This window comes from Cetorhinus maximus, chromosome 14, assembly GCF_964194155.1.
Source record: "Cetorhinus maximus chromosome 14, sCetMax3.hap1.1, whole genome shotgun sequence".
NCBI lineage: Eukaryota > Metazoa > Chordata > Chondrichthyes > Lamniformes > Cetorhinidae > Cetorhinus > Cetorhinus maximus.
Genome location: NC_135892.1, coordinates 85,165,284 through 85,189,553, shown reverse-complemented (window position 1 = coordinate 85,189,553; position 24,270 = coordinate 85,165,284). Strand labels below are relative to the sequence as shown.

The 24,270-nt window shown below is 42.0% G+C and overlaps 1 protein-coding gene across 1 annotated transcript in view; it reads left to right on the top strand.

Moving 5' to 3' along the window:
* Positions 1–4,923: 4,923 nt before the first annotated feature.
* Positions 4,924–24,270, top strand: part of epas1b (endothelial PAS domain protein 1b) — a 160,640-nt gene continuing 141,293 nt past the window's right edge. Inside the window, exon 1 of the mRNA XM_078557169.1 lies at positions 4,924–5,938. Coding sequence (XP_078413295.1) covers positions 5,913–5,938 — 26 coding nt within the window. The 5' untranslated portion in view covers positions 4,924–5,912. The remainder of the gene's footprint in view (positions 5,939–24,270) is intronic.

Below are 24,270 nucleotides of genomic sequence, written 5' to 3'. Positions count from 1 at the left end.
CACTAAGGGAATGCAAAGAGGTGTTGCATTTTTTATGGAATAATGAAAGGATTGATTTATAAAATTGGTTTGGAATGTTTGTTTTGTAGTGCCTTTTATTATTGTGGCTAAAAGGACAGTGTGGTGGTCAGGAGCAGAGATGAAGAAAGGGATACAACTGTTGGCAAATGATGAATTGGGATGGTGTTCATCAGCATTGTAGTCAGATAAGCCAATCATGGACAGCCCAGCCAGAAAGAGAATTGCCTCCTCCCTTCCTCCTTCTCTTCCTCAACTACTCACTGTATATCTGGTGAGAAGGGCTGTGCCCTCATGATGGCAAGGGTATAAAGGATGCAACACATGACCACAATGCACACACTGGTGCGTAATGCAGGGCTTCCTCAGTAGTCCAGGCAGTAGGTCCAAGTCCTTTCTTGCTGCAGGTCAAGGGAATAGAAACTACAGCACCTATGACTGGGAGCAAGTGCTTGATCAGAATGCTTGAAGTCAGAAGCAAGGCCTTCTTCATGTGTCATACCAGCCCCTGTAGACTTCAGCAACTTTAAATAGCAGTACAAACCACTGAACGCTTCGACTACTTAGCAGTAGCCAGCAGCAACTAACCTGAAGGTAATTGAAGACCTCTTTAAATAGGGCAGATGAAGGGAATCCTTCCTGCTGTTGAGAAAATGTTTAGCTGTGCAAGGTTAAGAAAGGGAATTAGAGCCCTTTTTGGTTCCTTTTCTTGGCTTGCTTTAGTTGTTCTCTTATTTTTGCTTTCAGTCAGCAGCACATCTAGATGCATCTTTTGTTTCTGTTTCTTTCCTTGCTCCATCATCACCACCTTTGGCCCTGTAAGATTAACTTCTGTCATTCAATCTCTCCTGCCTTCCACTCTATCATAGACCTTCCCTTTGTCCTTTCCCACCTACCCATACTCAAAACCTATTCCACCTCTAACTTTTTTTCCAGTTCTGATGAAAGGTCACAGGCCTGAAATGTTAGTTCTGATTCTCTCTCCATGAGTGCTGCCAGATTTGCTGAGTATTTCCAGCATTTTCTGATTTTTTTTTTTCAGATTCTAGCATTCTGCTTTTTGAAATAATTAGAGCGTTCAGGTTGAACATGTCATTGTTCAAGTCAAATCTGAGTTACACACTGACCGACATCATTATCTGTCCACTCTGAATACTTCTGTCGCATGGTTCCTGCGCTGGTTCTACCCAAAATGGTGTCCATCACGACCCTCTCTAGAAGCGTTCATATGCACCACAGACACCATTTTGGACCCATAGTAGCACCCACAGTGCCGAAAATATGGGTGCGATGTAACTGAATTTTGCAGACTGGTGTTGCATACCTTGTTTGTATGGTACAGCCCAGAGGACCATTCATGGAGGAGGCAACAATGCATCATGGACACTTCCACTGCTTGTGAGCACATGTTGGTCTCTCTTGGATGTGTTAGCTGTGGCTCAGTAGGTAGCACACTTACCTCTGAGTCAGAATGTTGTGGGCCATTCCAGCTACTTAAGCAGAAAATGGATCTAGGCTGACACACCAGCGGAGTGCTGAACAGTTGTAAGTGCCATCTCTTGGGTGAAATGTTAAATGGAGACCCTGTCTATGCTCTCAGGTGAATGAGAAAGATCCCATGGCACTATTTCATAGAGAACAGATACATTGTTCATAGTGTCCATGTAAATATTTATCCCTCAAACAACATCACAAAACAATCATCTGGTCATTATCACATTGCTGTTTGTGGGAACTTGCTGTGTGCAAATTGGCTGGGATACTTAATTGGATTTAAAGTGCTTTGGGAAATCCTGAGGTTGTGAAAGGCAGTATATAAATGCAAGTCTTTCTTTTAGGAATTTTGTTTGTGATTTTGGTTCCCTCAACCTAGGATTCAATGTCCTTCTGTTCCTGAACAGTGGTCGCTACCTTCTTCCAAGTTCTCTAAAGCCTTGTGAATGACTCATCAGAGTTGGATAACACAGCTTATTTGTGGAAACCTGAAGGATATCATTGCATTTAGTACTTTGAATTACAGAAGTCTGGAATTAGAAAAGAACTTTTGCAGATACCAATAACATATGTAATTCAAACACATGTATGTAAAATGCACAGAGGTTAGGGCTCTATTTATATGAACTGGTGACTTTACAAATGTACTTCCAAACTGAAGATGATGCTCTGGGCAAAAATGAACAGTGCTTTGAAATTCAAGTCTCAGATAATAGATGAGCCATAGTCTTTTGAGAGTTATTTATCTATGATAGGGGTACAACTTTGAGAAGTTATATAAATTTTCAGAAAGACCAAGGCAAGGTGGTATCATTGGCCTTAATTGCCTTCAATGTGAAACAACTCCCAGCTTGGAAGGATAAAAGGCAAATAAATAGGTCAGTTGCAGAAAGGAGCTTGGAGGGGAAGAAATTGAGAGTGAAAAGGTGTACACAATAAAACAGTGTTTGGAGTCATACCTAGCACAAGGGAAAATGGAGGTGGTTATGGGAGGCCAATCATCTCAGCCCCAGGACATCAGCGCAAGAGTTCTGCAGGTTAGTATGCTAGGTCCAATCATCTTCTGCTGCTTCATCAATGATCTTCCCTCCAACTTAAAGTCAGGAGTGCAAATGTTCGCTGATGATTGCACATCATTCAGTGCCATTCGGAAATACTCAGACACTGAAGCAGTCTGTGGTGTATACAAGACCTGAACAACATTCAGTGACAAATAACTTTCGTGCCACTCAAGTGCCAGGTAATGGCCATCTCCAACAAGCAAGAATCTAACCATTACCAATTGATGTTCAATGGCATTGCCGTCGCTGAATCCACCACCATCAACATCTTGGGGATTACCATTGATCTGATACTTAACTGCACCATCCATATAAATACTGTGGCTGCAAAAGCAGGTCAGAAGCTGGAAATTCTGCAGTGAGTAACTCATCTCCTGACTCCCCAAAGCTTGTCCACCATCTACAAGGCAAAAGTCAGGAATGTGATGGAATACTCCCCACTTGGCTGGATTAGTGCAGCTGCGATAAAACTCAAGAGGCTCAAAACCAAGACAAAACAGCCTCTCCAACACTTTAAACATTAACTCTCCCCCCATCATCAGCGCACTGTGATAGCAGTGTGTACCATCTTCACGCTGAACTACAGCAACTTTCTAAGGCTCCTTTGACAGCAACTTCAAACCTGCTGCCTCTACCACCTAGAAGGACAAGGGTAGCCGATGTAAAAGGAACACCACCCCTTCAAGTCACACACCACCCTGACTTGGAACTACATTGCTGTTATTTTACTGTCGCTGGGTCAAAATTCTGGAACTCCCATCCTTACAGCACAGTGGATGCACCTACACTACATGGACTCTAGCGGTTCAAGAGGTGGCTAACTATTGGTTGCTCAGGGCAATTATGGATAGATGATAAATGCTGTCCTTATTCCTGTCTCATTCATTGCTGCACTTAAAGATACAACTGCCATGGTGAATAAACCTGACTTGTTTTAACCATTAAGCTCTGGTCTGCACGTCTGAGGGACCACTGGGTCTTTGGCCTGCTTCAAATTGTTACACTAGGTAATATGGTACACATAGATCTGACAATTTAAGGGACACAAATGTTTCCCAGGCCCTGGATGTATGCATGCAATTAATATCAGAATGACCAATGCGTGTATGTAAAGTGAATTAATAAACTTTTGCTTCATGTACAGGAAGTAACTTGAAGTTACAGGGTGGTGCTTTCATAGGCCTAACATCCCCATGGTAAAGTTCATTCATCTAATGTCCTGCTCTACACCTGAGCTCTAGAAAACATTTTATAATGCTGCCTGGGAACTTCCTAATTCTCAGCACTAGTTTTATTTCCACTATCATGTGCTATGGAATCCTATAATTGAACTGACTCCTTCACATTATTATAAAGTGGAAAACAGTTCCCAGTCATCCAATAGTGGCAGTATAACTGCAGCCTTGACTTTGTGCTAGTTGGCATTAAGATGCTCTAAATTGAAATTTACAGTATTACAACTTCCATAGTATGTGAAGTTATTTTCCAGCTCATAATCGCTTAACAGTACATTTACACAAAAACTTCAATATTATGTCAGGTCTTTCAGCTGACACAGTACAGATCCTCTTTCAAATATTTACACTCTTTCAGGGACCCTCTATACACCTTTAACTTTTCCCTTTAATCTCTTGCATTTTGATGCACCTCGGTGGACCCCTGGAATCAGGCCTCAGACTGCATGGGTTTTGACACCATGTGGAGAACAACTGCAGCATGGGCTGTATTCTCAAAATATTTCAAATGGATCTCACAGTAAAGTTCTGCTCATACTTATAACTATGAATTCTCTTTGCGGTGGGAAATACCAACCAGTAGCAGGTAGAATAAATCAGCGAACCTTGCTGAAAGTAACAACACCATATAGAGACAGATACTAAAGGTCAAGGCCCACAAGTCGAGCTACTTCTCATAAAGCATTCATTTCGAAAACTGTTTGACAGTCTTGTTTATAAATACCATCAGCAATGGTTTTATATTATAGTTTCAGGGATGAGGGACTTCAGGGCTCGTTCTCATTAGACAAGAGAAGGTTGAGAGGAGATTTGATAGAGATGTTCAAAATCATGGGGAGTCTGGACAAATTAGACAGAGAGGATTTATTCTCACTGGTGGGAAGGTCAAGAATCAAAGGACACTGATTTAAGGTGAATGGCAAAAAGACCAAAGGCGACATGAGGAAAAACCTTTTTACACAGTGATTAGGAACCGGAATGCACTGCTTGAAAATTTGGTGCAGGCAGATTCAATTGTAGCTTTTAAAAAGGAAATGCATAAGCACTTGAAGAAAAAACAAACGCAGGTCCATTGGGAAAGGGCGAGTGGGACTAGCTGAGTTCCTCTTGCAGAGAGTCAGCAGGGATTCGATGGGACGATTGGCCTCCATCTGTACTGTAACCATACGAGTCTATAGGCTTTAAGTGCTTGTTTTGTGCTGTTATAAGTATTCATAACACATTTTTAAGTAAACCCTACTGACAAAATTCTAGAGAGTTCTGCTTATGAGTATCTTTAAACACTTTACCAAATTGACTAAGATCCCCACTAGTTGAAGACTCCCTTTGCTAGCAGCAAATGTACAAAGACCATGTTGTTTTGAAGGTTGTGCTGGTTTATGTGTAGCCGGGCAATTCCGTCACTAGTTATTTCTTCAGCCACCATCGCAAATGGGTCTTATCAGACAAGAACATTTTTTTTTGAAAGTTGTTATGTAACTACGGCTGATGCTCCGAGCTCGTCCTCCCAATCGCACCGGCCAAAGGTTGATGCAGATAGAAAAGGCCCCAATTAACCCAGTTCGGAGGGGCGGGGCGGCGCTCTCTCAACCTATCACATGTCGAAGATCGATTTACGACCTGTCATCCGGCCCAAGAAGGACGAGAGAGAGAGAGAGGAGAGAGAGCGAGCGAGAGAAACCCCGCCTCAGCCGAAGATTGAACCTCCCGCCCGAGCGGTAGTTAAGAGCGAAACTTTTTCTCCTGTCTGTCCTCTTTATAATTGGTCTTCGCCTCGAAGTGGCTGTACAATCCTCAGCAGTGTTTCTGAGACTGTATGGTCGCGTCTCGTTTCCGGGTTTCTTCATGATCTCAACCAATTGACCCAACTAGACTTTTTTTTTCACACACACACACACACACACGAAGAGATAAGAGAGACTGACAAGCGAAGAGAGAGAGAAAAAAAAGTTCGTGAGGAAGGGGAAAGAGAGATTTAAAAAAAAAGTCAAGGAGAAAAAAAATTATGAATTTTTTCATCCATATTGCATTGTAAATTTGAACTTCGATTGTCAACAGCACTTCTTGATCAGTTTTTCTTCTATAAACGTGAATCGTCCAAACCATGACAGCAGAGAAGGAGAAGAAAAGGTAAGGAATGAGATTGCGTTTCTCCTGATAAAGTTAGTAATAACCCATTTCTGATAAGGATAAGTGATTTTTTTTTAAATTAAAGTAAGTTTTTATATTTTAACTCCATGTCTGATTGAAGGACTGGACTCCCCCTGCCCCCCCCCCCACCTCATTCCCCCCCCCCAACACATAAAGAAGACAAGAATAGAATAAATAATAATAATTCTTCTTGTGATTGTTTTTGATTTAATCGCCGTGGGTTGAGGTCAGGAGTTTGCTGGCAGCTGCCCGTCTCTCGCTGGTTGTCAGCTGCTACCTGCCTGTAGTCTGGGTCTGCGGGCCAGCAATGTTGGCAGTATGTCCCTCAAACCTTCGCCAAGGGCAACCCCCAACCTTACGCCCCCCACCCCCCCCCCCCCCGCCCGACAAAAATGTCCGCTCAAACCTCAGTCACACCAAGCAAAAAGGGAAAGCGCTGTTTAAATAATGAGTTTATTGACTTATTTTCCCCTTCACCTGTCATTTTGCATGTGCTGTTAAATTACACTCGGTGTTATCAATTGCCTAGCGAGGCCTGACCCACGGGTTAAAGGTGGCAAGTGCGGGCACGTCCTCTCCGTGATGGAGAGTTTCTCACTGAACAGCGACTTAAAGACTGTTTGAAGTTTTGAGCGTTTGCTGCAAACTTATGTCACGAGTGCTATCGAACATCTGCGACTATGCTAAATGTCGACCTTCAGCTCCTTTTCCCATCCTCCCTTCCCTTCGCACCTGGAGAAACCTGTGGATTTATAAAGCAGAACTGGTACAATAACGGTATGTTATTATTTGCAAGAAGAAAAATGTTCACTTTGGAAAATAGTCGGACTGCAAATGGCTGCTGCCTTCGTCTGTAAGTGGCTGGAGGTCAGCTGGGATTGAATTTGACAACCGACCTGAGGGACACGAGCATCAGATGGCTTTCTACATCTTGGAACCCACGGTTTTGGTGAAAGTTCAACATTAGATGAGAACAGAAATAAAAGCACCCAAAAGCTGAAGATTTTATTTTTATATTTTTGTGGGGAGGGAGGGTAGAACTATAAACAAGTCATTTCATTCCGAGTGGCGACATTTAACCGACTCCCTGTGTCTTGTACATTGGGAGATGTTAATTGTGTCTAAGGAATTACATTGAGAGAATTTGTTGGGGGTTGTGCGTTGGGATGGTTTCGCTGTGCGAGGTGCAGTCCCGGAGACAGTAAAGGGCTAACATTGTAAGGAAGTGGCAAACTTCTCCTAACAGTAATGTTGCCATTAGGGTTTGGGTGAATAGCAGGGACTGTTCTGTCTCAGGGTTAGAATCAGAAATGATTTAAGTTTAAATTTAAGGTAAGCAGACTGACCCTTCTGTTTTCCAGTAACTGTCAGATGTGATAGTCCTGTTTTAGGACTTTCTTCCCTCCAGAATTACTACCTGGTTTTGAGCTGGGGTCCAGGAATGAGAATCTCTGTTCAGGAAAAGCGTTGCTTTCAGGTTGACAGGAACCTTATCCCAGAATACTTTTGGCCAGACCATTCCAAGCGATTCACAACAATTTAAAGCAGAAATCCGAACATTCATGATGTAAAGGTTACCTGGCAAAGCGGTGAATTTAAATGAGTATGCCACCAAACAAGCTGGCACTCAGGAGGACTGTGATATTGGGCAAAAGTGACATTCAGGTCTGTGTGATATAGGTCAAATGTAAATATTAACCAGGAGGCGCACAGCCCTGTCCACATATTTTTGTTGCCGCTGGAGTGCTGCTGATGTTTACTAACATATACGCAAATTCACAGGGAAACTTTTGTTCAGCAACTAGCCTTTATTTATTTTACAGTAGCTGTTACCTTAATGCATGAACCAGAAGGCTGTGAAAAGGCTGGCTGTCTGATCTCCCCCATCCCTCACGAAATTAGGTTTGCTATTCGCAGACAGGGAACCGTCTCATTTTAAAACTTATTTCAGGAGAAGTGTTTTCGAGTCGTCGTGGGGTCTTTTATTCCGAGCTGCTGCTCATTACTAGGTTAAAACGAACCCCCTTGGCTTTCACAGAGAGGGAGAAAAAAATCACTTGTTGAGCTAATTTAGAACTGTTCTCACACTAAGATGGAGCTTTGACTTTTTTAGCAAGCTATCCTTTTATGTCTGATAACTGCTTTCTTTCAATCGGGGCTAGCAGGTGGTTGTGTTCTGTTTTATGCCGAAAGGACCAAACTCAGCAGTTGCTCTCAAAGACTAGTTGTTCAGTGCAAGTTACAACACGTTACAACGCTGACATGAGTGATAGGACAATTGTAGTTATTGTGGTAATTGTAGTCGATTAGCTCTGTTGGCTAGAGAGTGATGCAGATTGACACCAACGGCGTGGGTTCAGTGTCCGTATCGGCTGTGCTTGTTCCGCACTTAGGTGCCTCGCAAGCTACAGTATATCTAACCAAGTGTGTCACGCTAATACAGAGCGATGCCTATGCTCCTTACCGAGCAGCGGAGTGCACGATAAACTTGCTTCCGAGGTAAACAATAAAAAGGACCACTATGTCAGCCTTAAACTGCAAAGCTTTTCTTGAGAAATTTAAACCCAATTTGCTTTTACTTTCTCTTCAAACCGTTTTATTGAAGTTTAGGAACAGCTTAGGAACTTCAGTAAACTCGCAGAAATGAAATAAAAGTGACTCATCTCCCTTTTAAAAATCAGTGAGGGAAATAGTTTAATTTACATTACAAATCTTTCCTGTTTGTTCGTTTTCTAACAGTTTAATCATATCGCGATCTTTGATATTGATTTACGAATGCACATTTTGCAACACCCACAATGGGTTTAGGTTTCGAACTCAGTTTCAAATATTTCACTCTCACACACAGAAGAAACTTTACGATTCTTATCCCTTCGACTGTTTAATCAACTGCTGGATGACTGGAGTGTGTAAGGAAGGGAGCAAGTCCAGAGCGGTTCTGTTTGTTTTGCGGGTTCCCCGTGTCAAAGTTCCGTTTGGGGCACTTACATGTTACTATATACCACCTACTTAATCTGGTATCAAATATGCATGTGTACGTTTGTTAAGAAAAGGCATGTTTGCAATACATGAAGTCGGGGACAGCTATGCAGTGTGAGTAACCTCTGGAGTGAGGTCCATAATCACCACGAATTCGTTTGATTACAGCTTGAAGGACGATTTCCCATCAGCTCGATCGATTCTTTCTCAATATCCCTGTTCAAATAATAGTCTAAAACGGTAGCTCACATAGCTTAAACTAAGGGTACGTGGCGCGCCATTACTAAACAGACTCATGATATCTTTTGAACAATAAAAACATGTTTGCTAGCGGATGAGATTTCGAGCAACTTCACAACTCTCAGTGCAGCAAATATGTGACGCACTGTCACTCAGCTCAAGATGCGGCATCTATCTAAATAACACAAAGGCGGGTGTGTTATTGAAATGTGTGTTTAGAAATAAAATATAGAATAAAAACAGAAGTGGTATCGGGAAAGAGAAAAAAGCGTAAAATTTACTCTGAATTTATTTCTACTTTGTCATTCTTTTACATGTGTTACAGTGGAGATATTACACACATGTTCTCATAACACAGACTGCACAGACTAAATAGAATACCTATAAATTATATCTATTTTCTGCCCGAGAGTACATCGCGTTCAAATTGACCAATGTTTCGGTTTAATAAACGCATTAATAAAGCTGTACTTGGAAACCAGAATTAAAATCATATTGCATTTATTTTAAAAAATTGTTTTTGGAGATGTGGGCGGTACTGTCAGGGCTGCTTTTATTGCACATCCCAAGTTTTCCAATACATCTGAGTGGTATCGTAGTCACTCCAGAGCGCATTAAGAGATAGCCATGTAGCGTAGTCTAATGTAGGCTGGGTTGGCTGGCAGGTTCCCTATCCTGAAAGAACTTAACCAAATATTTTGGGATATTTCCTCATTTAAAATCTGAAACTCATACATGACACACGTGTATACGTCATATAAATGCTTAGTGGCTGCATCTGTTTCATTCAAGAGGACATTAGATGATTGTTTGAATAGAATTGAACATGCAAGGATACGGGGAAAAGGCAGGGCAATGGCCCTAGGTCATAATGCTCATTTGGAGAGCCTGTGCAGACATGATGGGCCTCCTCCTGTGCCGTTAAGATTCTGTGATTCTGTGATAAAGATCATGTTTCAGTAACACATCACTGCATGTTATTTCATGAATTAAAAGTGTAAATTCACTGAACCTGAACTGAATTCAGAGCAAGCAGAAGTCAAATAATTTTTGCTTGGTACTGTAACTCCAGCTCCAACCTGTGCTCATTTTGAGCAAGATTCACTGTTGGGCCTAGTGAATTTATTCTGAATAATTCAAATTTTATCTTCCCATCTTTGCAGGAATTCCCTGTATTTAATAGAAAAAAATAATCTGTATACATAAACAGGAAAGAATATAAGGCGCTTGACATCTGCAGGTGTGTGTAAGAGACTGTGAAAGATGAAGGAAGCAAAATGTAATGACTGCACTTAATGAAGCTTAGTAATGCTTAATAATGAAGCACTTTCAGACATCCTGAGCAGATGACAAAGCGTTGTACAATAGTACTTTCTTGTTTTAATTCTATAAGGTAGGTACTAGTATCCCATTATTAATTCTCCAGGCTAATGTAGGTATTTTAAAATATGGGCATACATCAAATGGGTATATCATTCATGGAGATATGACCAACACTGTGCTACTAACTTTCAGTGTGTTGATCCCATAGCAGAGTGACACTTTGGGGTTAATAGCCTCAACAATATTTTTTATGTTTAGTAAAATATCATAATTGTTTTCATCCTTATCTAAACAGAGAAAAAGACTGAGAAACAACCATTGGAAATGTTAAATTGAACATAGTGTAGAAGCAGAGTATGATTATATTTCACCAATTCTGCTTTCCAACATTAACATCAAATTATGTGTTTGATGCTGTGGCATTCTGTACAGCCCAACTTCCCTCATAAATCAAAGAGAGACATTTTAATGTTCAGGAGCAACTAGACATTTCAACATGCATTTAAAAAGTTTTTCTCATTTGAAAAGGAAAGGTTGCTTGCTGCTTGTTATGTTGATAAACCATAACTTGACTTGCTTTAGGGCCATTAATTTAATGAAAGGGCCCCAGGTGCTTTACATAGCAACAAGAAAAGAGGGCACTGAGCAAAGGCTGGAGAAGTAGGGAAGTTTACCAAAGCCAAAGTACAAGAGGTATATTTCACAGAAGCTCTTAAAGCAGAAAGAAGTAACTAGATTTATGGAGATAACTCATGAGGGTGGGATCAAGGTATCTAAGTGCTATGATCCCGACAGAAGAACAGCACGAGGAAGAGGAGATAAAAAGGAGGCCAGCGTTTGAAGAGCAGTAGGCATATCCTGGCACATAGGGCTAAAGGGAGTCACAGAGCTAAGGAAGGGCTTGATCTTGGAGGAATTTGCAGATCAGGATTAAGTTGGAGACCTAATTGCTTCTGAACAGAAATGATACAAGTGTGGGACAGGTTATAGCTGCCAGAGTCTTCGGTAAGTTTGTGTTTGTAGGGTGGAGTTTTATGTAAAACCTATGTAGGGTGTAGATTTTCTCTGGTTGGTTTTTCTAGTGAAATCCTAAAACACAGTTTTGAGCATATTTACAGTGTTGCTAGAAATACTGATAGGAAGACATGTCACTGGAAGGGATACAGGTACCGAAGTGGCCAGGTTAGATCAGAATCAATGACAATGGAGTCATATGATCCAATTATTACTGCTGAGCTGACAGAATGGGATTTAGCAGTAGCAGTGGTAATAGTTGTACTGATGGGAGGAAATCTTTCTGAATACATTATGATGTAGATATAAAGTGTCAAGAGCAACCCTTCCTCCTTAAGCAATAGAATCTGATATTTTCACTTTTATTTATATTTATTGAGTTAATAAACTGTAAAGTAAAGTTATTTTCCATAAAATTATCTTGCAGTAAGTTTTATCTTATGCATTATGCTCAGCTGCCTGACTCATTCAGAAGAAGTTGTCTAAAATGTGGTTCCAAGTATTTGTCATTGCCAAGAGTAACAAATGTGTTCCCAGGACATCCCCTGTTTGGGGAGGGGCAAGAAGAGGAAGAGATCTGGGTGCATGTTATGCTGGACTTCTGTTTTTATTATTATAAGGCAGCTGGAAATGCAATGTTGTTGGTGCCTTGAACGTGGGACAAATTAAATGACAATGGGAGTGTTTGCAGCTGTGAACCCCTTGTGTTCTGCATATCTGCGAGAACTCTTCTGAAAGGAATAGTCTCCTTGCCTGAGATATTTAGACGTAGTCAGGAATGATTGATCCTTGCTAGCAAACAGCGCGATGACCAAAGTGTGACACAAGAAATATGCTGTGCCAGACAGGAAATATAATTGTACAGATAAAAAGAAGTACCACAAATGTTGGACATCTCTGAAACAAACTCAGGGCAGGCAGGAAATGCACAGCAGTTTAGTTAACATTTGAAAGAAAACGCTGGTGCAATTGACTCCTTATGGAAAATGCCCTTGGATAGACGTTGGGTAACAACAAGACTGTGTTTGGCTGGGATGTCTTAATAATGAAATAGCTCAGTAGCACTCACTTTTTAGGTTCATATATGAAGAATGGCCAAAGTGTCCTGGTGCCCGTAATGTGATACCTCAGAGAAATCAGGAAAAAATATATTTTGAGATCTAAATGAAAGACTAGAATGCCTGTAGCGTGGTCTTATCTTTCGCCATGGCGCATAGGTAAGAAGTGTTACCACTTGAAAAATACTTGCCAATCTATTGATAATGGCACACTCAGTATTGCCAAACTGAGTTGACTTCCCAGCTCATGTGATTATGATCCCAAGTGGAATATTCCTGTGGTAGATTTTACCACTAAACTTGTCACACTTCCACTAGTGGAATACACAGGTTGAAGCTAACATTAACAGTAAAGATTAAGAATTCAGCTGGAAAATATAAGCTTTATTTAAACCTTTGTCATTATTAGTAATGTATGTAATATTTTGACCAGATTTTTTCTGTAAAAAGTTAGTGATTAACCATTAATAACTGAATTGAAAAGCAAGCTATTGTTAATTCAAATTGATTTTTAAAAAGACTGAGTGAGGAAATAGGGTTAGATAAGAAGTTATGGTAGGCTGACAAATTGTGTTTTAATTGCATGTAGATAGTAGGAAAAAGGGATGACTGGGGGAGGTAAGGGGGATTCCTCAGTTGTGAAGTCCTGGAAATGATAAATTAGAGTAGTCGATTGAGCAATGAACTTTACCTTCAGTACTGCAAGGAAGGCACAGTGAGAATGAGGGAGGAGAAATGATCACATGATAAAATGAAGGGACATGACAGGTCTTGGCAGAGAGGGAAAGAGATTGGTGATTAGAGGTAAGTAAGTATGGCTTCAGTGGGATTCCCTTTGTTACCTAATATCCGAGTCAGAAGACAAAATTAAATTAGGGTGCTGGAAGTAGGAGAACCAATGTGCAAAGATTCACCTATAACTGCATCATAGTTCACACAATAGTCAAAAAAATGAACTTCCCTCTCTGTGCATAGCTCTGCAAAGATATAATGGTCAATAGTTTAAAATAAATTGAATGGGGAAGTTGTTGAAAGTGCCAGCTGATAAAGCTGCAGCAGGGAAAACAGGGTACCTGGGACCTGAGTGAACCAGGCAGATTAAGGATTGTGAAGTTAACAGTGAAAGGGTTGAAAAGGAAGTATGAATTAGAGTGGGTGAATTCAATGTCAAATCAGGTACAGGGAGAGAAATAAACAGAGGGAAAAATGGTTGGATTAAGAGAGGAAGAAAAAGAGACAAAAAGCAAAGTAAAAACATTGCAGTTAACTTTGGATATTTTTAAAATATCCAACAATTAAGATCTGAAGGAATGAGACTCCATGTTTGTAATAGTTATTTTTCAGTGCCTGAGTGATTGATTGGCAGTAATTAACACTTTCCATGTCATTTCTTCAACAACATCTCCCAAACCTGAGACCTCTACCACCTAGAAGAATAAGGGCAGAAGGAACATAGGAACACTACCACCCCCGAGTTCCCCCAAGTCACACACCATCCTGGCTTGGAAATAGATCACCGTACCTTCATTGTCACTGAGTTAATACCCTGAAACACCCTACCTAACAGCTCTGTGGAAGCATCCTCGGTACATAGGTTAGTAGTGCAAGAAGGCAGCTCATCACCCCATACTCAAGGCAATTAGGGATGGGGAAATAAATGCTGGTCTTGCTAGTGATATCAAAATCTCGCGAATTAATCAAAAAAAAAACAGAGGGTACTTGGACTGAAATGGATAAGGCTTAACTTACTGTTTGTATCTGTTGTGCGTGCTGTTCAATGGTGAGGCAGGCAGTGAGATGTCATTTTAGTGACAATAATGGTGGAGCGAAGCAACTTGAATGGCAACTGCTGGATTTTTGAGTACATCTACCCTCAGCTGAAGTTGTAGTTAAAGTTGTGTTTAAATAATGGTGAGAACTACTTGGCTTGCCGTTATTTTGAGAGCAAGTCATGGCCCAGCATTTAGTTTAAATAAAAGAAACAGAAAATGGTTTGTGAATTGACACTCACAATTACAGTAGCTGTTGGATGACACTACAAAAGCTGCACATTCACTACTATAAAAACTAATTAGATATTTTGTTAGACAAAAAACAAAGTTGATTTAGTTGAATTTGTATGTTGAATCTTTAATAAAAGACGTGCCCTGATTGTGACCTATCCTCTGTTGATTTTAAATATATATGTATGAAGTCAGCATTTTTCTTTGATTTGCAGAATGTTTAGGGTGTTCCCATCAAAGGATCTAGACAACAATATTCAGGAGCCTACCACTGTTTAATTATTCAAGCCTCTGGATAGAAAAGATTGGTATCTGATTCCTGCAGCTTTTTGCATTGGATTTCATTGTGTGTAGTAAGATAGAAGTAAAGAATTGGGCAGGTCTTGTTCAATTTCCCCAAGCGTCATTATTTTTTCCCCTGTTGATTAGTGTCACTTTGAGCCTCGGTGTGTCATAAACATTAGATTTGGTATGTTGTTTTTCAAAAAAAAGAAGATTTTTAACTATTGACTGAACTGAGATATTTCCTCCAAAGTTAAAAGAACAATTTTATGTTTCAAAATCAATATTTTTTTTTACTTGGTTAACATCTTTGTTGAAGTATAGATACATCAATCACATCTTTTTGTACTTTGGGCTTGATTGAAGACAAATATTAGGTGAACTGATAAATATATAAGTATTGTAGGATTTGACCTGACTGTGGCTTTTGTCACTTATTATTCAAAGAAATATCACTTTCCTAAGCTATTGTACTAAAACAGAAATTCAATTTCAATTAGTTTGCATTATTTAATGATAACATGTTTCCTAGTTTGTGTTACCAACATATAACCTGCTTGTGCATAAACAAAAAAAAATTGTGACTACTAGTGTCAAACTCATTTGGGTAGAGGTGTGTCTTAGCCCTGAACGACCTATCCTTCCCCACCCAAAACTTTGCTTTGACTTCTCACATAACACCAGAAAACAGTCAGAACCACATTCTTTCTGACTGTATCACTGACCCTTCCATTGCCTTTGTGCTGTCACACTGTATCACAGATATTCAGTCTTTGATCTTTTTGCTTTTTCCAACCAAGCATTGGGAAGACTAAAACCATCATCTTTAGCTCGGAACATAAGCTCCATTCCTTTGCTCCTGGCTCCATTCCCTTTCCCTGCCAATATATCAAGCTGAACCAGACCGGCTGTAATCTCAGTATTGTATTCAACTCTGAACTGAGTTTCTGATCCCCTATCCTTTGATCACAAAGATCAGCTACTTTCATCTCTGTAACATTGGTCACCTCCACCCCTGCACCCTTGCCTCAGCTCACCTGCTGCTCAACCCTCATAAATGTCTTTGTAATCTCCAGCATTGATTATTTCAACGTTCTCCTAGCAGGACCCCTATTCTTTACCATTGGTAAACTCCAACTCATTCACAATCCTACTGCTTGCATCCTGTCCTGCATGGCCATCACCTCCTACACAAACCCCAGTATCCCAAATTTAACAATTTTGCCTGTTTTTAAATCTCTTCCTAACCCCGCCTCAAATTTTCTCTGTCTCTGACTCTGCCCTCTTTTGAACCTTGCTTCTTTTCAACTCATTTTCTCAGCTCTATCTTTGGGTGCCTATTCCCACATTTTTGGATTCCCTTTCTGAACCTCTCTACCTTCCTCTCTTTATACCTTCCTCCTTCCAACCCACCTCTTCAGCCAAGCTTTACACCACCCCTCCTGGTATGTCCTTCATTTTTCTATTTCTTCACACCTCTGGTGAACCACTTTTTCACTTTTTTTAATTTCAAAAATGCCACATAAAGCCACAGCAATATATTGTTGTTGAGCCAGAAACAAATTTACATATTCTTGTAAATTTGCAATTAAACAATAGGTTTATCAACTAAATAGTTTTGCTATTTTCACCAAATCATACAGAGGCCATTTGGGCCATTGTGCTTGTGCCAGCTCTTTGTAAGAACTATTCAATTAATTCTACTCCCCTGCTCTTTCACATAGCCCTGAGAATGCTTCTTTTCCAAGTACATATCCAATTCCTCTTTGAAAGCTATTATTGAATCTACATCTACTACCCTTTCAAACAATGCATTCTCGATCATAACAAGTCATCCATTTAAAAAAAAATGTCTCCTCATTCCCCCAGTTCTTTTGCTGGTTGGCTTAAATCTGTCTTCTCAGATTCCTGATCCTTTTGTTAGCGTAAACAGTTTCTCCCTATTACATCAAAACTCCTCATAATTTTAAACATCTCTATTTAATCTCCCCTTATTCCTTTCTGCTGTAACAATTCCAGCTTTTCCAGGTCACCACACCTCGAAAATCCCTCAAGACTAGTACCATTCCAGTAAATCTCCTCTGCACCCTCTCCAAGATGTGGACATCCTTCTAAATATGTGGTGCCCTGAAGTGGATACAATACTCTAGCTGAGAAGTAACCAGTGATTTTAAAAGATTAACATAACCTCCTGGCTTTTGTACTCCATGCCTCTATTTATAAAGCCCAGGATCCCGGATGCCTTATTGACCTGTCATGCTCCTTTCGATTTGGAGTTGTTCTAAAATCAGACCAAAGGTGAGTGCAATTTGAAATCATGAAGCATTATGAGAGCTAATTGGCCTTAATTCTGAAGCAACAGGCTCCCAGTTCATAGTTGAGGAGGAGGGAAAATGGGTAGGGGAAAAACAGGAAAAGTGTACATCCTATCTGGGCATGAAAATGATGCATTAAATATTCATTCTCTATATATAAGATAAGGGTTATACCCATGCTTCCAGCTCCAATACTTACACAATGTGAGTTTAGATCCATGAAATACAAAAGAGAAAGTTTATTGTCGTCTTCTCAATGTGTCCATCTCCACAGGTTTTTAAAGATTCATTGCGGAAATACAATTTTCAAACTTAACCTGAGCTACTGCTCGTAACAAGGGAATCCTGATAGTCGAGCTAAAAATGTGCACGTGGAGATCTAAATTGCTGTTCAGTGGGTTATTCTAGCCGGACAAGATGTTTGTGGTTTTAGGAACCTCACGTCTAATACTCTAATATTAGCCAGGATTTCAAAGGAAAATTAGACAAGTGAGGAGTGGTGCAGTTTACTAGTGCACAAATTCAGGTACCCTTTAAATACATGTAGCACTTGAAACAACAGGTCATTAATCCATTTGCTGGAGTAGTGATTCTTCTGGTTCCTCTTTCCGAGAGTAAACCTATTAAAAGCCCCCCCTCCAGGCTCCCCGACCAATTAGGGAGGGCAGGTGGTATGATGTGACCATTTTGTCAGAGGCAGGATATTTCATTAAAGGGACTATTTCTTCATCATTCACCAGAACGTGGGTGTTTTGGCTGCAGCAACCACAGGAATGGTGAGGCGATTTGAGAAAGCTGACCTTGGGTCTCCCACTCTTACTTGGCGGGCCAGTTGAGAGAACTGAGGGGCTGCAGTGAGGTGAGCTCTTCCAAGGGCAGGAGGATGAGGATGGGTTCTTTAGGCAAATAGGCATGGATGGAAATGGTCGAGGAAAATAGCAGCAGCATTGTGGCCCCTTGAGCCTGGAGCCTGTGGGCCATGAGGGTCCAGGACCTCAGGAGAACAGGAAAGGTGACTGACAGGTGCCAAGCATAACATTCTAACTTGCACAACATTCCCCTGCATAGCATGCCACAGGGCTACATACCTTGCAACTGTATTCATGGCTGCTCACACTCTCACTCACCTAAAGCCTATTGCTCTCTCGCACCCATGTCTCACAGGAATCATACAGCGATATTGTCCTTCACTCCTCCTCTCACAACCCCACCTCCCTGTGTTCTCTCCTTGCAGGAGAAGAGATCACACAGCTTGGCGAGAGTCAGGCGCAGTGTTGTGGAAGACAGGGATGGTGGACTTCCAATGACAGACACCTTGTTGGCTACAGGCAATGTGTGCCCACTGTGAAGGCACTCCGGCACCGTGAGGATGCAGGTTTCAGCAGTGACCTGCCATGATAATCTGCTCCTCAAGAGGCTCATGTGTTCGCATATTTTGGGATGGACAGTTGATTGCCTATAGACCCTATGCTGGGGGTCAGGCCTCCTTCCACCTGCATCTCGGCATCCATTCCCTCTGCCCTGTGGAAGAGCATGTGACTGCATACAGGCAGCTGAGGTTGTTGGTGCTGCTGCAGTTTCAGTGGAATGGCCCATTCCCTCTAGCCTCAGCAGAGAGAGAAAACGCAGCTGAAGGGGGTGAAGTGCTGGTCAGGTGAAGTGCCTTCCAGGTTGTTGGCATCCACCTGCCAAACAGCTATAGCATTCTCTGGCAGATTCAGTGTTGTTCAAGGCTGCCTTTCATCCTGTCCTTTCTGTAGTTGTTCAGTGTAACTGGTCAACCACTTCTCAGCTTGTCAGTTTCACTGAGCAAGTCCTTCCATTTTTCTCTCACCCTATCCTACCTGCCGGGCTGGAGACACAGCGTGGGATTGTCCCGCTGTGAGGAAAGAGGTATTTCACTGGAAAAATCCCTCTTAATTTTGGCTCCTTAACAGTTTCAATTTACTTCCCACCCATTGCAGGTGAGTGGCTGCCACCTCAGTCAACCCACCCCTGGGAAACATGGGTGGGAGCAGGAACTTGTCAGGATATCTGTCCACAAATGATTTTTTTCTAATTTTTCAGACCCTCCTGCCTCCAAACTGCCTTCATGAGCATGGGGAAACATCCCCCCAATGAGTTGAGAAGTCAAGATTAGGAGAAATGAACTACCAATGGCATTAACATGATTAGTTATTAATTCGAGGATGAGTATTTTGTGCATTTTAAAACATTACAGTGCAAATGTGATTGGCTGAAGAAAAAGAAAAGTGCCGTGTATTTTTTCTACATTATAGTCATGATGTTTGGTATCTAACAGCCTGATCCTGTCCTTACGCTCACTCTGGACAAATGCTTTGCCCAGTTACTACAACCATTACCACTCCCTTTGCCTTGACACCTCTGTTATTGAACCTCTCCCGCCCTTTACTCTAACCCAGACCTTCGCTTTTGTCCTTCCTTATCCACCCCCCCACACTTTTGATGGCGTAGAACCCATCATATTTCTACCCTCTGTCAGTTTTCAAGAAGAGTCACCTTCAACTTGAGCCATTAACTGTTTCTCTCTCCAGAGATGCTGCCAGTCCTGCTGAGTATTTCCAACACTTCCTGTTTTTATTTCAGATTTCCAGCATCTTCAGTATTTTGCTTTTATATTATTGGTCATAAACCATTGTTAGAATTGCTCCTCTTATCAGAAATGACACGTTTGTTGATGGCCCCACATTCTACAGCCCAGAGTTCAACTCCTGATCAAGTCTGCCATTCTGAGCCAGTTAACAATGTACGCTTTCCATTACTGCTTATTTGTTCACTCTCAATCTAGTTGAAGCATACTTTCTGGCAGCTCTTGCATGGAACAGTACATGATGCAGGAGCTATGAATTTACCTGGAGAGGAGGGTGTGCAAAATGGAACCAGGGCCTAAATCTTGATATCTGCTGTTCTTGATTTCTTTTCACAAACCTCTAAACTGCAGAAGAACCTGAATTGTTTTGATTCGTACAAACCTTTTTCAATGGTTTAATTTCAAACTTTCCAGTTACTGTTGTGTTACATGTACTTTGTACAGCATCAAGATATCCTAAATAGCATGAATTAGTAAAAATGATTTCCTGTGTAGGACTTAATACATTGGTTATGATTTCGAGTAATTGAACATCTCAAAACACTATAAACACTGCTGAGTCAGCCACATTTAATTCCATTCAATGGCTGATTCCATTCTGATGTTTAGGAAGGATGGTGTAACGCTAAGCAAGCCTGAAGAGGAAATTGAGTTGAGGAAAAAAACAGTCGAAATGATATGATTATGCATTTTCAATGTCATGTTTAGTTTGGTCAATGTGACATTAGAGACCATTTCTACGATAATCTCTGGTGCCGAAGAAAAAGTGTATAACTGCACAGACATTTCTGTGTCTCCTGCCTAGGAAATGACACTTCATTATAAAATGTTTTATTATAGCGTATTTTAAAAATATCTTTCTTACACTATCAAATCATAATGAATAATGATAATGTCAGATCATAATGAGTGATGATAAAGTCTTGCATTATATAGCTTGTTTCTTGTTTTGTTACAGGCTCCCTCAGAGGTTTGATGAGTAAATGCACTGTTCTGGCATTAACCTATTTTGATAGAAGGTCCCATAGCTGGTCTCAGTTAGGGTGCTACAATTGGTCTGAGTGTCCCTGGACAGGGAGAAAACAGATCAGCCCCAATCCTGTTGCGTTACCTTTTGACTCCAGGTGGAAAATGGTCACTACTCGATTTAGATTAGCAGAGTTTGAGCACTTCCTTTTTTATTTCTTGGTAAATACAAATATTTGTTTTTCCATTATTCCCATGTGTTTGGGTTGGCGCACATTCTGCTGCATCATGAGTGCTTTTGCATCATTTATTTGCCCCTGATTTACTCCTCTTGTAGATCAGCCACTAGCAGTCCAGTTGTTTTCATGAGAGTGTCTGGGTATTTCTGAATTCAAGTAATTCTTGACTGTCTGGCTTTTGGTGTTGACTGAGAAGTGCAAGACCTGAGGGCAGTAAGAGAAGAAGAACTACCAGATTTTTTCAGCCACGCTTTTGAATTGGAGATAGCTTAGATCAGCCGAGGATAAAGGCACCCATGTGAGGGATGCAAAGAATTTTCAAAACATTTTACGTCACAAGTCAATGTATCTTTGCTTATGGCTGCTGATCATATCATTATTTGGCATGTGGTAACTATAATAATGCCTCAACCCAGACTACCATATTTAGTAGTTTAGAAACCTATTTTAGTTGTGATAGAAAAAGATTTTTTTCCCTTTTTCTGGACAGTAATTCCAGTGGAAAATGCCAATTGTTTTTTTTTCTCTAAATCCACAGAATCACTTGGCAGCTTTCCCTTTGGTAATGAAAGGATAGCTGTTCAAAATTTGTTGCCTACATCCTTGGCAGCTTTTATCGCACCAGCGATCCCATGTTTCAAAGAGGAAAAACCTCTCAGTCTATAATCAATGTAGCATTGGTTATATTCTTTCAAAAGTTGTTTTTCCATAACAAGCCTTGAAAAAGGGCTCACAAAAATAATGGGCGGAATTTTCCATTCTGGTGACCAAGTGTGGTGGCGGTGGGAAAGTCGCTTTGATTTCCGCTGGACAGCAGGACAGATATTCGCGCCCAATTTTCTGTTTTTCAGCTCATTAATTATGCATCAACGAAGAGCTCATCGAATCTTGTGGTGGGGCGGGCAGGGATTCATCTGCCCCGCCGTTACCTCATGGGGTCGAAGGTCCTGGTGCCATTTTTAAATGGCACCTGCACAGACATTCACTCACTGCAGGCCAGGTGTGTTCTAAAGTTCAGCTTCACCATGAGGCCCAAAAGGACAAAACCCTCCGCCCCATGCTTCACGACGCCTCCCTGGGATTCTGCTCCAAGCCATCTACGACAGGCAGGAGGTCCTCTTTCTGAGGGATGGGAGCAAGAGGCCCTCCCACCTGACCACGCCGGCCTGGAAGGAGGTCGCGAGGGAGGTCAGCGCCCATGGCCAACAGAAATGGACTGCCCTGCAGTGCAGGAAAAGAATGAGTGATGTGTTCTGCCAGGGTAAGTGAAACTTCTAGCACTGATTGTCTGCCAGCCACATGAATCTCACCATCTAATGTAAGATCTAGCACAAATGGCATCTTAATCCCTGACTGGAAAGGGCTCAGCAGACACAACAGGCATGCATGCTTCAGAACTGCTTCTTCATCCATAGTGCTCACAGTTGATCCAACTGTCTTTATGCAGGACAAGATCTCCCACAACAGATGGAAGAGAGCAAAGACTGGAGGTGGGACCCCTGAGGTGAGGACACTGTCCTCCCATGAGGAGCAGGCGAAAGAGCGCGCTGGAGAGGAGAGGTATCATTCCTGTGCGGGGAGCCAGATTGGCCTCCCGCGACAAGCCAGTGAGGGCCAATCCAGTATACATTGGCCACATGCAGACAATGACTCTGAGTGACCTATAATGTTGGAGCCAGCCTAGCCAATTGCTAATTATCTCTTCTCTCTATCCCAGTTACCCGCCAGAAAAGGCAGAGGAAAAGCTCCAGCGAGCGCCTCAGCCCCAGCCCCCAGACCACCACACGAGACGAGGCAGAGAAACCGTCATATGAAGACCCATCACTTCATTCACCTGCACCCTTCACCAGCGCAGGTACACAGATCTTGGTGGGTCCTCATTCTAGAGTAGGCTTGGGTTCACAATCTGATGATCACCTCACCGACACCTGTCCACAGCAGGCAGAGGCAGTGGCAGCCAAGGTCTCTGACACTCAGAGGACTGCTGGAGGCCAGGCCTGTGTTGAGTCCAAGTCTGATGATGACCCTCTGGAGTCGGCTCTGAAAGAAATGTTGGAGATGCAGAGACAGGCAGGGGAGCATCAGGCAGAGCTGTCAGAGGTTGTCATCAGACTGGATGAAAGGTGGACATGTTCTGTCTAAAGTCGCGGCTCCATCATGTGAGCATATCAAAGTCTCCATTAGGAAGAGTGGCGGCTGCCTTGGAGACCCAGATCCAGCAGTTTCGGAGGATTTGCGCTCAGACCATCACTCTAGCCATGGGTGCATTCTAACAGCAGCTAGGCGAGAAGGGGACAGGGCATCTTGACCTCCCTGCAGAGAGTGAGGGAGGGGCTCTTGGACACCCAAAGCATGGAGGAATACCAGCCAGACACCCTGGGCCATTCACCCTCCAAGGGTGTCCAGCCACTCCAAATCCTCTCTGCCTGTGACCCCATCAACTGCAGCAGGTCAGGCTGAGGAGGGTGCACCTGTCTCAAAGCAGGAGACCCTTAGCAGGCTGGGGCTCTCCAGGCCTTGGGCCATCAGAGGACGCCTGGCAAAGAAATCTCAGACAACAGGGCATAGCAGTCAGCAGGCTCCCTCCACCTCTGCTCCAGATGTCAGGACCTTATGGCTGAATGTGCAGCATTGTATCTCTCCTCAGATGCACTTTGTGGATGATGAATTGGTGTCATTAGCCATGTCTTCTGGGGGTACACCTTATCACCAAGGAGCCAATGCTCAGCACATAGCTGAGCTCCGTCAAATATCTCTGGCACCTGAGAGTGATTCAAAATGTACAAGTTGTGTGAGCTCTCTGGGCACCTAGCAATAACATGTTGGATCTGTTTTCTGTGATCACAAATTAGCTGGATGTTCAGATAGTGCAATCCTTTTCTATTAATGAATCTCACAGGCTGCTGCCAGGGAGCTCTCAAGGTCATGTTTGCAGTCAATGGCGCCCTGCACTTGTGGGAAGCCTGATATTGCAGCAAACTCCATAGCTCTGGCAGTCTGGCTTGCTTCATCCATGCAGAACTGAAGGTAATGGTGAGCTTTACTGAAAAGGGTATCTGTCACCTCCCTTGTGCATTTGTGAGACATATATTGTGGGATTCCACAAAGGTCCACAGTGGAGGCCTGGAAGAATCCACTTGCAAAAAAGTTCAGTGTGGCAGTTACCTTCAGAGCAACCAGCATTGGATACCCTCCAAGTCTGTGCAGCGTGAGTTCCTCACAGAGAATGTGGCAAATATGAGCTACCATATCCCTAGACAAGCGAAGGTGCCTGCGGCACT